Source organism: Branchiostoma lanceolatum, chromosome 15 (assembly GCF_035083965.1).
Source record: "Branchiostoma lanceolatum isolate klBraLanc5 chromosome 15, klBraLanc5.hap2, whole genome shotgun sequence".
In the NCBI taxonomy this organism is placed as follows: domain Eukaryota; kingdom Metazoa; phylum Chordata; class Leptocardii; order Amphioxiformes; family Branchiostomatidae; genus Branchiostoma; species Branchiostoma lanceolatum.
This window is the reverse complement of record NC_089736.1, coordinates 5,062,998-5,078,767: the sequence shown is the minus strand read 5'-3', so window position 1 is coordinate 5,078,767 and position 15,770 is coordinate 5,062,998. Positions and strand designations below refer to the sequence as shown.

The window sequence follows — 15,770 nt, the reverse complement described above, 5'->3', positions numbered from 1 at the left end:
CATTCACTGCAAGAAGTTAAGATGGTTAGTACATCAAACCATATCTCATCATCTGACTTGTAACATATCTACAAGAGCTGAGTGTGAACAAAATTTCTGCCTGGAAAAGACTGCAGTCTAAACCAAATAAGGTCAGATTCACATTGTGGAATGGAACATTTTGTAAAGTGTAGCAGTATTGATTTTGAGTACTGTATTCAATACAGTACAGTTTCAATTTGTAACAACCAATGTAATACAGTATGCTCAAGCGAAAAATTAAACCATAGAAACAGACACAAGCATGTATTATGAACATTTGAATCTCACGTTATGTGTGATCATACTAGCGCAAAAACTAGCAAGTTGGAAAGACAACAATATTATTATCAAAAGAAAATAGCTACTGCCATGATCTTGCTCTTATCATTTATCATACTAAAACACAAAGCAAAGAAAAGTACATTCGGTAAAAAATAGATATCATGATAATTATGTTTCAATTTTTACACCATTAGAAGCAATAATGAACAACTGAGGGACAATATCACATTAGGTACACACCACACACATACACATCTTTAGCCCTACCTCAAGGAAATTTTAGGTAGTTGTCAAATTTTTACGAGACATTGTTGACGGCCACAAAACAAAACGGGGACATGGAAAGAAAGTCTACTATTATGTGCATCATTACTATCCTTTTAACCTTCTCCCTGCTGCCTAACGTTAACTCTGTAACCAATAGGGAATTGGGTGCCAAACAGCCACTTTGATGTGCTAAAGGTTAGAGAAAATTACACTGCTTAGTTTAATATGTAGGATTCAAATCAAGAGGAAAGCAACCAATTCTAAACCTTAGATTTTACCACACTTTTTTGGCTCAGTACAATGAAGGCCATTTTTTGCAGTAGCCTGAAAGAAAGAAATGGAAACTTTGACTGAGCTTTTGTGAACGTAAACCACAATGAACACTTCTGTCAATGAGGTTTATATAACTATATTTTGCACATCAGCATCTTTAACCAGAAATATCAAATATCTAAAAAGACCCAAATTAAGCTGTCCTCTTGACTCAATTTTGCAACCATAATGAGTAGTCTTTCTCACAACAACGAGGTTATCATAGGGAAACTATAACCTCCTTGTTTACAACAATGACACAAAAATGTGTTTCTGTGGTGAGTGAAACCCCATCACCACCCTCTTAGACAAGGACATAACAACACAGAACGGTAGTAAAAATAGCATATCAACAACTACATCATTTATATATATATATATAATATACTATATACACAGGTACTATTTGCAGAACAAGTAGAAAAATACTGCAACATTATTGGCTTTCATTAGAGTTAGGTTTGTTGAAATTGTTCAGTAAAGGTGTAGGACAAAAACTTCTTAATCACTAATTACAATCAGGTTTTTATAAATGTGGCTTTTCTTTGTTTATCTCTCTGAAAGGCAGTTTTGAATAGAATAGATTTCATAAGACACATTTCATACAAATGACACAAAAGAAAATTTTACCAAAAATAGTTTCAGCCTCCTTCACAGACAATGTCATGTGCCTGTAATTTGATAAAGAGTGAATACCATAATGATAGGAAATATCAAAGAATTCACCAAAAGGTAGAATCAGTTTTTACTGTTGGACCAGTAGCTATGGTACTTGACAAGGTATTCAAGTCATACATGCATCCATACACCCCGTATACATTGTAGAACTATATGCCAGTTCATGGTTTAAAACTGCAAAATGCGCAGCAACATACATTGTGGGTACATGTATGTCAAAGATGAAAGCCCATAACTTGCAAACAGTTCTTGTCTAGACCAAAGTTGATACATGTTCAGAGACATATTTTGTTAATGTCTCTGACATATAACCCACAATGTATCTCGCTGTGCATGAGCAGTTTGAACTTTGAACCTGCTTATTGTAGGATGCTTCTCCACTTGAATTCCTGTATTCCAAGGTCAAAACTGTAGACGTTCCTGGTAAAATGATGCATGTAATCTATAGGACTGTTAGAGATCTGTAAACAGTTTCCTGTTTGTAGCATGTTTTGCTATTTAGTGACATTTCGAAGCAGCATCGCGTTAATTGTCCAGCTTTCTGTACAATGCCTTTCTTCAGAGACAATATACATGTGCCAATGCCATCTCCCCCTATTCATATTTACCTCACATGTACATGTACATACTTACTTGCTATCATGATCACAGCGTGTAACTGTTGCAACAGAACAGAATAATCTGTTCTGTGATTTTTCTCACAAACATCAAGATTCAATGACACAGTTATTGAACTTTGAAGCTCATGTCTTTTAAGTTGTTTGGTTTGTCAAATCATCTCCTGGTGACATTGGAAAAGGGCATACACAAAGACACTTGGATATATTCCTGAAGCTGACATTACAAGACGTCCAGACTTCAGGATGCAGTGACAATCCTCAGCCTTTCTTGCTATATAGACCGCAAGACAGTACACTTTTCTCACCCGGTATTCAAAATCGTGTCCCTTTTTAAACAGTATTCAACCCTTTAACTTGTTCTTAAAGTCAATCAGTACACACACGTGCACTGTTTTGTACTGTCAATTGTGACGTTCGTTATAAAGGCACAAGACTGTAGTTGATTCATCTGTGATAGTATCTTTGACCAGTAACTAAGTGGTCCTAGTATAGTGTTGCCCTTTCTGCCTCATTTGAAGTGTATTTCTGCCAGAAATGCCGACAAGACAGCTCCAACAAGTATCTTTTGTACCATCTCAAACTGAAGATGTTTCTATCTTGCTTTCACTAGTCCTGAAAGAAAGACAAAGTAGTGATCAATGTCTTCATATGATGAAAAATATTTCATACTCTGAGATGTGTAGGCCATGACTGAATGTACAGCATATATTTGCTATTTTGCAGCTGCTTTGTATGATACTCTCACGACAAGATGATGATGATTGTATGATATACAGCAAGGTGTACCATCTGGCTTTTTATTTTTGGAAAAAGACAAAAATTAATATGTGCGCAGATGTTATCCATATAATCAAATCAACATGGCCAAATAAAAATATCAAAGAATATAAAATATAAAATATAAAAATATCTAAGAATTCAAAATAACAGATGAAAGCTGAAAGAAAAAGATAACAACCTGAGGCTTACCTATGGTAATTTTTACCCCTTAATTGTGATGTTGGCGTCCGGACATTTCTTTTGGGGCTTGTTTCCTGTAATTCAAAGCTTGTTTTCGAACTCGAATCTCTTGACTCGATTCCTGAACTAGACTGCGAGGATTTTGATTGGCCGGAACCAGAGGACATCTCGCTGGATCCAGACGAGGTTCGCTTCACGTCAACAGTGTGCGGTCGCCGGTTTGCCTGTGGCTGCTGTAGTAAAAGATAACCAATAATCATACGATATAAACAATTGCATTGTTCTACATGTACTACAGTCTTATAGTTCAACAAAGGAGCTACTAAAGGAGTCTAGCAGTAAAGTATAAAAATATACAGATAGCAGGGACAAATTAGCACCTATCTTTATGAGGGCAAAACCTTAGCAGGGACTCAAAATGAACTCTTGACTAGCAGCATATTAATCAATCACTAATATCAAGGATCATTCTAAAGAGGGTGGGAGCGCCCCCATGTCCTGACCATGGGGGGGGGGGGGGGTTACCCTGGGTAGCAGATTCTCTGACAAGCATACATTCTGATTGGCCAGAGATGCTACTATACATATAGGTCACACTGGCCACAGTCTTTAACTGTGATCTACCTGACAGTAATTTTGCCCCTCATGGAGCCTTAGAATGCCCCATTTTAACTAAGAATTCTCTAAAAGTCAACACAGTGAAACCCCCCTTACACACCATCCCAACACTTCGTTGCTCTGCTCTCTCGCAATGCTCACCCTTGCAATTTTTTCTAGAAAAGCCCCTGGACTATGGTACGAACAGCCCAAACTTTTGTTAGGATAAGTATACACAGATCTTCTTCAGTCTGTACCTACCTGTTTATTTATGATACAGATGACATCTTGGATGGGCACGAACACACCATGGTTACGATGGCAAAAGAAGTAGCGTTTTCCACTGACGTAACCGTCATGTCTGCCAACTGCACACGGGAGAAACAGAGTATTGCTGATTAATATTACATAAGAACAATAAATAACCTTCGATTTTTTGCGTAGTGTAGGAATACTTAAGGATCTCATGCTGAAAAATATTTCCATTTTAAAAATGTTAAGTAAAGAGCCTGGTATGAAGTTGACACTACAACAAGAATCAATATGAAAAGAAAATTCAGAGAATGGACAATCTAAAATAGAATACATTGCCTTTCAATTCTTAATGCTATTACAGTACAGGGCTCAAAACACTGGGGACACTTTTGTGCACCCAAAATCAGAGATGTCACAGCGCACCTAATTTTCAACTGCCAACATTGAGTGCCTCTCATCACTTCTGGATTCTGCTTGCAACTCTGAGAACAAGAGCTGTCTTTCTTCTCTCTTCTCGTTTTGCTGACATTCTACTTTATTCTATGACATGCACACAATTTTTTTTTCTGTGTACCTAAATTTTACACCTACTCCCCAAAACCAAGGTTTCCTTACACCACAGCAATATACATGTACATGAAAAGCAAGGGCATGGGATACACCCTTGCTTACACGTACAGAAGTACATATCATAATCATAAGCTAAAGCAAAGAAGTTGTTCCTTACTTGGTGCATCTAATTCTATTCCGACATACACGACTGAGGGAGCTCCAACATTGTCCAGGTGGCCGATATACCGGACAAGACCGGTACGGTCTCCGCGCAACACCACATGGTCATTCAACTGGACATGGAACTTCGGTCTGAAACACAATTAGAGAAACTTATTAGAATTCAGACTGGAGAGATTGTACTACAGTACTGTAAAAGTGGAAATGTTCACGATGGTTTTATGTTTGCAGTTCTTGTGCTGTACCTTAAATTTAGTTAACGACCACGTACATTTTTGTTCTGTCTCTTGCCTTCCTGCCTATATGGCCATTCCATTGTTTTAACCGTGAACTTGAAACCACAGCAAACACTCCTTTTTTCTCTACTGCGAAAATGTATCCCCGCAAACATTTCCTCTTTTACAGTATGTTACACTTAGTAAATGCAGTTTACATGCCTTTTAGTGTTGATATATTATTGTTGGTGCAAAATACAGTCAAACCTCTGAGTCAGTACCAGTGACCACCTTTAAGTTAGTAATATATATAAGGACCATCTGCCAATCATTGAAGCTACTCTTTGTTTGTCCCTTAAGATTACATGTATTTTCAAGACCAGTGAGCAGTTACCACAAAGAGGTTTGACTGTACATGCATATGTAGAAGGTAATCATGAGCATTGCAAATATCCAATCGGCAGCCAGTTACTTAATGCAGATATCCAATCGGCAACCAGTTACTTAGTCGCTGCAAACTCTACTTTATTTGTCTAACAGCCATGCATGTTGTTGAATGTTAAGCAGCATCATGCATGTGTCGTGTGTATCAGAAATTGGCCAGTTTCTCAAACAGCAACAGCTGATCGCTTGTCCCAGTTTACGACTAAAAAGACTGATAGAAAAAATAACTAATCCCTGGGAGTCTACTACAGTAAGAACAGCAGTAATCCTCTATTTTGCAATTGACTTTTGGCATCTTTATAAGTGCATGTTATATAAAAATCATACTTGACTCTAAATGATATGGTGTTGAGTTTTTAGGCACACCGAGTATGTGTGTAGCTTTGACTTTTGACAGGTCAGGGTGTGGCAATAAAATACATGAACAAAAAAACCTATTGTGAGAAAATACCTGCTGCTTGTTTTATTTTGACATAAGTACATGTTGCTCATTTCTTTGGTTACACCCAAAATGTATATTGCTTAGTTTATAAGATGACCAACGTTTCTTCAAGTATATGATTGTCCAATTGCTTGTCAAAGAGATTTGATTTTTATTGTAGTGATGCTCAACAAGAGTGATGGATGTCACTCGAAACATTCCGAAGTAGATCTCCAAATTTATCCAGAGATTGAATTGTCTTATATATATATTGTTATCCTGCATGTCTAGCCTTCATGATCATAAACGTAAGGGATTTGATTGTTTGGAAATATTTTTTCGTACTCAATACGGATACTTCGCCATCAGTTACACCAAACATGTATAATTCTTGGGTTATAAGGAATCTTAGACCAACATTTGTACACGTGAATAAGAAAAAAACTGGTGAAAGGGACAAGCGAAACCAGGATGTGCTGCTTGAGGAACCAGCCAATACCTGTGCAGAACTTTTCTGCTATTGGTCGAGCAGCCGTTTTTGCCCTCTGCCGGTTGCGGCGCCGACTGCCCGTAGGTCTGGAGAGCATAACAGATGGTGCATTTGCAGCCCAAGAGCGGCCGGAAATCTGGGGGAGGGGAGAAGGGGGCTGGTGGTGGCATCGCGCTGTGGACACGAGAGGCTGGGCTGCTGAAAAGGGGGAGACACGGTTTGTGGAAAAAGAAAGAGGAGGGAAAAGATACAAGTTTAAACCTGTTGGAAAGAGTGAATTAAAACATTTTCCCTGTAGACTTCTATGCTCTTAAGACAGCGCCACACTGCCATCGAACTTTGGCTGTATCTCACGGTTTATCGCCAGAAGGTCACTGAATTTCAAACTTGTCAGAGATAGATGCATATTTTCAGCTCGAAAATATACTGGATTATGTTCGTTGACCATGCAAACATTTGCTGAACATTTGTGCAGTGATCAAGATAACAGCCGCCAAAAAGTCGTTTAGAGCTCCCAACCTAGTCAAGCTATTTACCTACTGTGTGACGCCAGCTTTAAGAATATAGGATTGGTAAGGTTAGACTTAAAATAAGGTTGGAAGCTAGACATGAATTATAAATGCAACATTTATAATTATAAGAGAAAATATGAGAAGTTGATTACATGTATCCATAACTGAGAAGCACCATCACATTACAGTGAAACAAATTACAGTTTTTATTGTCTCCATATACTTGACAATTGCGTGCATCAACTTGGGGAGAAAACTATACATAACAGCTTTGAACATACATGATTTTTTTTGGTAACATTATTAAAACATTGTCATTTAAACATTTACCTTCTGAATTTAAGCATCCTCTATCTAAGAGTTGAGACTTACCCATTAATGCCTTTGGATAGATGGTCAGGACCAGGAATTGTGGGAAGGGTGATGTACTCATCTGGTGGGCCCATGTCGATGGGTTCTCCACTCTGCTGGAGCTGCTGCAGTTCATGTTCTATCCGGTAGGTGTCCTCATATAGGGCTAATTTCTAGCAATGGGTGGAAACATCTTGGGTTAACAGTGTAACAGTGGGGTTCAAGTGCCTCCAATTGCAACTGACCAGTCTAACTGGTCTAGACCTTTTAGTTTTAGCCTAGTGGTTAAAGCATGCGGCCTGTGGACTGGCAGGCCCGGGTTCAATCCCCGGAAGCCAGTGTGGACTGGCGGGCCTGGGTTTGATCCTCGGAAGCCAGGAGTCTGTTAATACTTGTCTCTAGTATTTCAACAGAGTGAATCATGTATTCTGCACTAGTTCAAAGTATTACAGTGTACTTTATTATCTCCTTTTGATGGATGAGTATAAATTTTGGTATGTAGGTAATTATTGAGTTCCCAAAAAAACATGGCAGTTTGGAGCCCCCTAGCAGTATTCTCAGACACTGCAGCATTAAAGGCTGACACCCCCTTCCTGAACGTAGTGCAGTATAGTCCATAGACAGCTGTCTGCCCGGCAAAGTCAATGACATCAATGTGGGACACTCGGTAACTCAGGACTTGTTGAGCATCGACTGTTATACAACATGTAGGGCTATGGCATTAAGAAATTTACAAAAACTAAAAATTTCCCAGAGGTATGAGATCTTCTATTTCTTCTAAGAAACAAACCTCTAAGAGGAACGAATGATACTAGCAAAAAGGGAAACAAACCTCCTGTTGCGCAAGTTGTCTCTTTAAGCTCTCGATTTCTTTCCTAGCTGATGTGAGATCTTCTACAAGTTTGGAGTTCAATCTCAAAGCTGGGGGGAGAAAATAAATCAACTTCATTATGAAAACAAGTTAAGCGTGTAGAGCACCACAGATTGCCAAGAAATACATTGGATGGGTTTTTCTTTTATATATGTATAAATGGTCTACGAAAGTGCAAAGAAAACAGAAGAATGTCCTAGCTTCCGCTTACTTTTCCTGTACTGTTTCTTATCAGTAGTTTCTTTACAACTAGGTTTCATTTTCTATATGCGATGGAACAATTACTTACTTTCTCTGTACTGTTTGAGTAGTTTCTCATCCTCACAGCTGTTTGGGATATCGCACTGCACCTCCGTGGAGGACACAGACAGCTGATCGTCCAGGCTACGAGACTTTGTCGTTGGAGGGCGTTTTTCCAGGTTGTCCCCCATCTCCGGGAGGGAGTACTGACGAGGCAACTTTCTTCTCGTCCGGTGCTGGGTAAGAAAGAAAAGATCAAGTTAGTCCTTTTGAAGTCGTAGGGGCGGTGGGTTGTTATCCACTGTGTCTAGCACGCAGTATTGGAAGGTGGAGCCAAACCCTATCTTTCCACTACCTTTTACCTACCCGACCAAAGTCAGGTAAATTTTCATATAACTATATATAAACAATTAAGGGATCTTTAAAAGAAAGTACGATGCCACAAAACTTTTGATGCAATACAACCTTTACAAAGCTAAACTTGGGTTTCTACATTAACCACAAACTATATAAAAAAAGGAGAATTAAATGATTTTTAAAAGAAAGTACTAAGTTCATAAAGTGATGACAGCTAATCTATAAATGAACTCACAGATTTTGAGGAGTATTCTCGCGTTGTTTCGTGGCAATCGTTGGTGACTGCCTCCCCCTCCTTTATGGTGGTTCTTTGCAGCCCCTCACTACTACTTCTACTGCTTGCTGTGGTACACTGTGTACATACGGTAGACACCTCCTACAAAAAAGGAAAGAAAGGACCAAATAAATATGTATTCAAAACAAGCAAAGACCATCACAATCCATCCAGAGAATCAAAGTTATGCAGGCCAAAAATATGTGGAAACACAAACAAACAAACAAACAAACAAACACACATACACCCTGAAAACAATACCACCATTTTCATGGAGGTAAATGACTATGTAAGTTGTACCATTGGCTTGTTGGCACTCACTTCCTATGCCACTAAGCTGACCTGCAGTTATTTTATCAGTCACTAGGGGACGCCCATAGCACACCCATACCTGTAACAGCACTTGCACTCACTTTGAGCAAAATTCATCATACTTTCAACCCTTCAACAAGTGATTTTGTCCTTCTTAAAGTCTTGTTCTAATCAGCCATGGCATTGGAGGGTTGAAAGGCTTGCTTTTCAACAAAGTAAAAATAGACCTTTCCCAAAAGGACACATTGAACAGAAGGAATTTCATTCCAAGGTCCTGTGATGGTGGTCCTGCTAACATTTCCTCATGTGTTAAATCTTTACAAGGCTGTGACAATATTGGGTATTGAATGTAAGAAAACAACCCTTGAAACTGGAAGACCTGTTTTACTTCAGCACACAAAGGCAGGCATGTATAGTTACAATAACAACATGATAGAGAAAATTTGATACATTGTACAAATGTACATGCAAATAGTCATATCCTTAATATTTGTGGTTTTATGTTCACAGTTTTCATGGTGACCTTTCACAGCACTGCGAATAAATGTACTACAATATAGTACTTGTTATTGAGCTTTAGCTACAGTGATTGATATGGATTGGCTTTAGCCAGAAATGGAAAAAATATCGGATTTGATATATTTGATTTTGAGGTATACGTAAGTTCTAACACGGACAACAACGGCACAATCTAAACCTTAAATACGCTAGCAGTCTTATCAAGCTAAATGCCCTTGCTACTCTAATCTTTAGTACCTTTGCTATCATGGCACAGTCGCACCCAAATACATAGTGATTAGCTTCTAATGACTTTTGATAACTTTACCATGGCAACAAGACACAACAAGACAGAAATGAAATTGGATTCAATAGTCTCCATACCAGGTTTTTTTGCAGGGCTTGGGGGGGGGGGGGGGGGTATTAAGTGCTCTTTTTCAAATGAATATTCAGTTCTGATTGTAACTGGTTTGGACAGCAATGGACTGGTGGAAATCATATACATTCAGAACTGATAGTGATAGAAGTTATCATGATGTAATCTTCTTCTAATTCTCCCTCCAAAGAACAGATGAGCGAATCTCCAAGCAGAGCTAACGGTTGCAAAGACTGTATCCAACTGGCAAAAGGTGCAATAAAAACTCCCTTTGCCAGCTGGATACAGTTTGTGTAACCGTTACATCTGCTTGGAGATTACAAATGAGCATTAATTCTTTCAACTGAGCTCTGAACTAATTCAAAATAATAAGTGTTTTTGGTACAGTCAAAACTGGCCAAGAGGACCACTCAGGGGACTGATAGTCTATCGTAGACAGGTGGTCACTATAGACAGTATTCTTAATGCTGGAGTCAATGGAAATAATCATCTAAGGAACCACCAAAAAATGGTCACATTCATTGGCCAGGTAGTCCTTGTGTATATCTATATGAGGTGGTCACTTGAACAGGTTTGACTGTATAATCATGGGCTAGCTAGGCCACCCTGACTGCAAAGCTTTGTTCTCTGCATATCATTAAGAAGTCAGAAAGTTGGGGTATTGAATAGGGATTACAATCTCATTTAAAATCTCATTCAAGAAGCTAAACTGCATGACTTGGGTTATTCTTAAGGTGGGAAACCTCTTAAGAAGAAGACCCTTGAGGAAAGTCTGTCAACATAGGGGATGATACTGTTTTTAACACCTTGTTCACAGTGTTTTTGAGACCAGATAACAAGCCAGTTCAAAAAAAGAATGCCAGAGTTTTGTACATCTTGAAACTTTTGTGTCAGTTTTATTTTCAATGTGACCTGTCCACTACGAATTCATAACACCATGAATACATCACCATTGTATGATTCTATTGTACTACAGAATTGTTTCAACAGAGAATCTTAAACACTGTGTAAATCTACTTTGACCTCCTACTGCGAAATAAAACCACTGCAAAAGTAAATGACTTTACAGTAGGCTTCTTCCAGTCGAAGCAAGGTTGCACACACCATGACCTCATCATGGATGCTCCAGCTTTGGGCGGACAATACGTAGGATTACCGCATGCCCGTCCTCAAAGGAGACATAAACAGACCCACATTCAGGCATGCCATGAGTAAGATACGGGAAGAAAGGACAGTATTGGCGGTAATTACATGGCAGGAATTTTCCATCAAGGGAGGGTAAGAAGCGAATCTTGTCTGCCATTGTACGTTAAGTCCGGCTGTAGAGAACCTGGATGGTTGAAAGGGGGATTCTTTGACTAGTAAGTCAGAGACATGCTGAGAAGGAAAGTGTGTTTTCAGCTACTTTGGTACTCTCCAAGCAGAAACTGGGCTATGGCTTGTTGGGGTGAATCGGACGTCTTTTTAGCCGTTTTCAGGGTCAGTCTTATTTTGTCAGGAATTCTGAGAAGAAGAAAATAGAAAGTCTGACAGAAACGCCTAAAAAGACGTCCACTATAAGCCGTAGCAAACCTACTACTTTGCATGCTGCTTATAAAAGTTGGCTGCAAGGAAATGCTGAAGAGGCAAGGTGATTGGTTGATGCTGACTGGACTGTTGTTAAAAACCTGTCAATCACTTTTTGAATTATAACTCTGAGTCTATTGGCATTCAAAATGTGATTGACAGTTTTCTAACAACAGGGCCAGTCAGCAAATATGTACATATTGACAATGTCATGGAGGTACTGTAAATACATTTATGTTCGCAGTGGTTTAACCCTTAAGCTGCCAGTCCCAGTTTTATCAGGGATACAAAAACATACCATGTGTGCTGCACCTAGTTATAACCGGGATAGGGTATTCCCCTGAAGAAAACAGCTTTGCGTGCGTGTAGCACTCGAAGCACAGAAGTTAGGGGAGTTAGGACCGCCGGCTATTTCGTGGGTTTCGTGAGGGAGGTCAGGGGTCAAACATTTAATATTTTTACTTGGCTAAAAACAAAACTGGCAGTTTTCGCAAACTTAAAACCATCTCAAAAATGCACCCATTTTCGCCAATCCTCGCATTTGTCATTTACCTGTGTCTGCACGGCCTTGTCGCGACTGTTTGTCGGCGAGGTCGCTCGGCAAGACGTGACGCGAGGGTGCATCGGGCTGACGGAGCGACTCGTCTGCGGGCTGCTGTTCACCGAGTTGGGCGGAGGCACGTGCCGCAGTCTGTTCAGCTCCTGACGCTGGATGGCTACCATGTTCTCCAAGCTGCAAGGAATATATGAATACATGAATATTAGTACTGCAATGTTATTCCAAAGTTTATCTCTCCATATATCAGCTCCAGGGGTTTTTCTAGAAAAAATTGAATAAAAGGGAGCACACACAGGCGAGCAAGTGAATTCTATGTATTTATGGGAGAATTGATTGCTGAGTGAAGGCCGTATGCTGGGGATAAAGCTAAAATCTGAAGTAGACAAGGGGGTGCTGGGCTGAAACAAGAGGGCGCAGCGCCCCTCTTTCTTGATTTAGATGAACCTCTGAGGTCATAAGTCCACTGTCTTATAAGATAATGGAACCTAAAAGTAAAAGTAAAGTAAGATGCCAAGAGCACAGCATAACATACTGCAAGGTTTCAAAGTTGCCTAATAGTACTAAACCAACCATGTTCTCCAAGCTGCAAAGAATGGAGGAACATTTAAATTACTACCACGTATAAGGGATTTGTTTTCAGCATGTTTGTTTGTTTGCTTGTGTGTCCATATCATTTAAATGCAGTAGAGTAGCTGGTTTCCTTATGCTAGGTGCAATGGGGACACTGATAGGAAGTTAGACCAGAAAAGTTTATCTCATAATTAGCATGAAAGTTCTAATAGCTTCAGATAGCTGTGGAAGACCAAGTGATTTAGTCGAAAATTCTGGTTTAAAACTAAGATGAAGCAAATGACAATCTCTTACTGATTTCTAAGATGTACACAATGTGATTGACTATAGACACATGTACATTGTGTATTGAATATTGAAGTCATAAGGATCACTGTAATACTGTTTTCTGTACGATTTCCTTCTTTACCAATCATTGAATGATTAAGACACAAATGGCTCCTTGCAAATCTTAACTTGACATATCCTTCTGCTTAAAAAGCATTAATCGTTTGACCCTTGGCTAATAGCCATTTTGCCTTGGAGACTCAGTCCTCTGATTTTTGAGATTCCAAAACTGTTTGAACGCACAACGCACAACAACATTTATAACTGTCAGACATTCTTCAAGACAAGCTATAGTCAAGGCATTATACAGCCATTATACAATGTCTGGAACCTGTCCTTGGTAATACTTGTATTACACATCAATAAATTCTTTCTGCGGACATATTTCCTACCCTACCATTGGACGGGCATGGCAGCCAATCAATAAGGACGTTCAATGCATCTTTTGTGTGGAAACTTTCAGACCTCCACCAGAGGTTACTGGAAATTCACTAACTTTTGTGGTGGTTTTTATTTCATGGTAGGATAGAAAGGGGGGGTTTTCGCTGTGTTTCAAATTTAAAGTTGAAACATTTCTAGTCATTCATTTTTGTACATGGGATACATTTACATGAGAGAACACTGCAAAATCGAAGAGAATAAAACTACGACAAAAGTTTCAAGATATATATATACATTAACAATCTATTTTTTTAGACATTTGTTGTCTGTTAAAGTTTGTAATCTAGTAAAGTAAGATTGAGCCCTAATTGGCCTGAAGAATGCATTACCAGTATAACGTATATATTTGCTTTAAACCCTCTCAAGATCAAGGTCAGTTACAAGAAGGCTTTGCTCAAGACCTAATACGCCACTATGAACTCAACGTTAACTAGATCGGTTTGAAGTGGACTCTGGTGAGACAGGTGTTTTAACTGTCATTTTGGACACCTGTTATGACACCTGTGGCAGCAAATTGTTCTCTTAAACACCTGACAATAAAAACAAAACCCCTTTTCTTCTAGCAACTGTCAGTAAATGTACAATATATGTGTAACCTGTTATAAGAAGTTGAACTTCATGCTTAAGGATCTAAACTGAGCCTGACATGGCTTATATCATAATGCTACTTAAAGTTAGTGTGTAGAATATCCTATATACTTGTTGTGTTTACGATCCTGATAAAAAGGGTTGATAGGTACAACATAGGGATCTCTCTCATTTCTTCTCCTTCACATTTCGGTCGAAATGATTTAACAAACACTATTTAACAACTAAAATGTATCAGGCCACATCTTGATATCATCATCATCAGCATATCTTATTCATACAGATATACATTGTAAAAGCACAATTTTCTTTTGCAACAAAAAGTTGGAGAACACGTTAGAAAACGATTCTACAATATTTTCATCACTCAGATGTCAGATAGTAAATTCATTGTCCCTTGCCAGCGGCTGACACAACAATCAAAACATACATGTAGAGTTGCATTTGACTGGTTGTCATAATCCAAATGTTCTGCACATTTCAAAGACCTTCCCTGATCACTATGTAGAAAAGCTTTGTGTTTCTCCAACTAGCTGATAAGAATATAAATGGCAAAAGAGTGGAAAATCAGCAAAATCCCCCCCAACACAAACATTCATTGTCCAAAAAAAAAGGTGATCTTTTATCGACAACTTCCTTTCCTCTGATCTTTTCTGTAGCAACCATCTTCTTGTCAACCCACTAACAAAATGCTTATCCACTCTCTTGTTTGCAAATGCCTGAAAACAATATCCAGGTAGCTTTTGTTCGGGAGAGGGCTCTGTTTTACGAAGTTTTCCGTGGAAACCAGGTGTTGAATAATCGCCTAGCACCTGGGGAATGCGCAGTGATTAACACCGGTGGTGCAAAGATGGGGGACAAAGTGCAATTAGCACGCCCACTGGAACCCTGGAATTAATATCTCGGTAATACAACAATTTACACACCATTAGCTGGGAGGAAGACATTAGTGGAATGTTACCTGTGTGGCTACCTGGCTCCAAAACATATTAATCACCGTCGTAAATGCACCCTTGCCGCGACTTCAAAGCGTTCATTGTCGCGAGCGACACTGTGGGTACTTTTATACCAGGAAGGCCTTTTGCAAAGTCAAGAGCGGTGGGCTTTTGTTGCTAACGGAAGAAAGTTTTAAGTGGAAACGTCGAGTGGGTAGCAACCGTGGAGTTTGTAGCTGTAGAAAGTGGAAAGGGTGGGAGTTATAACTGATAAGAGGTGTGTTCTAGGTGTTTACATGGCGGAGATAAATTCTTCTTTGATTGTCGCCCCCCAGGCATGGCTACTTCAGTAAACGTTGTGACACAGGGATATTGTTAACATAGCCTTCTGTTCATACATACTACACTGTGGCCTAAGGAAAGAACTTCTCACTTCTTGGACAGATTTGACTGTGAGATTGTAACACTACCTTTACCAAATGGTGCACTTAAATGCTGAAGTTTCAGGTTGGAGACTTTGTTAACTTACCTGCACACAGTGAAAATGACAAATCAAGATACATGTATCTGAAAGCACTCAAAGATAAAGGGCGTATTTCTAGATCTCTTTCCAAGATGGTGTCGCATAGTTGGCTTGAATGTGAAGGCCTCAAAGGTCATTAACCATCCAGGTCCTACAATCTGGGTGAAGTAAACAAA

The 15,770-nt window shown here is 39.2% G+C and overlaps 1 protein-coding gene across 3 annotated transcripts in view; it reads right to left on the bottom strand.

The window, feature by feature from the left end:
- Positions 1-2,355: 2,355 nt before the first annotated feature.
- Positions 2,356-15,770, bottom strand: part of LOC136420458 (uncharacterized) — a 37,707-nt gene continuing 24,292 nt past the window's right edge. The window contains exons 3-12 of one of the 3 annotated variants that reach the window (XM_066407395.1): positions 12,204-12,384; positions 8,861-9,001; positions 8,318-8,504; positions 7,990-8,078; positions 7,179-7,330; positions 6,304-6,492; positions 4,720-4,856; positions 3,999-4,105; positions 3,150-3,373; positions 2,356-2,792 (exon numbers count right to left, since the gene is read on the bottom strand). In XM_066407395.1, coding sequence (XP_066263492.1) covers positions 2,756-2,792; positions 3,150-3,373; positions 3,999-4,105; positions 4,720-4,856; positions 6,304-6,492; positions 7,179-7,330; positions 7,990-8,078; positions 8,318-8,504; positions 8,861-9,001; positions 12,204-12,384 — 1,444 coding nt within the window. In that variant the 3' untranslated portion in view covers positions 2,356-2,755. The remainder of the gene's footprint in view (positions 2,793-3,149; positions 3,374-3,998; positions 4,106-4,719; positions 4,857-6,303; positions 6,493-7,178; positions 7,331-7,989; positions 8,079-8,317; positions 8,505-8,860; positions 9,002-12,203; positions 12,385-15,770) is intronic. The other 2 variants (XM_066407396.1, XM_066407397.1) reach the window with 2 other exon arrangements.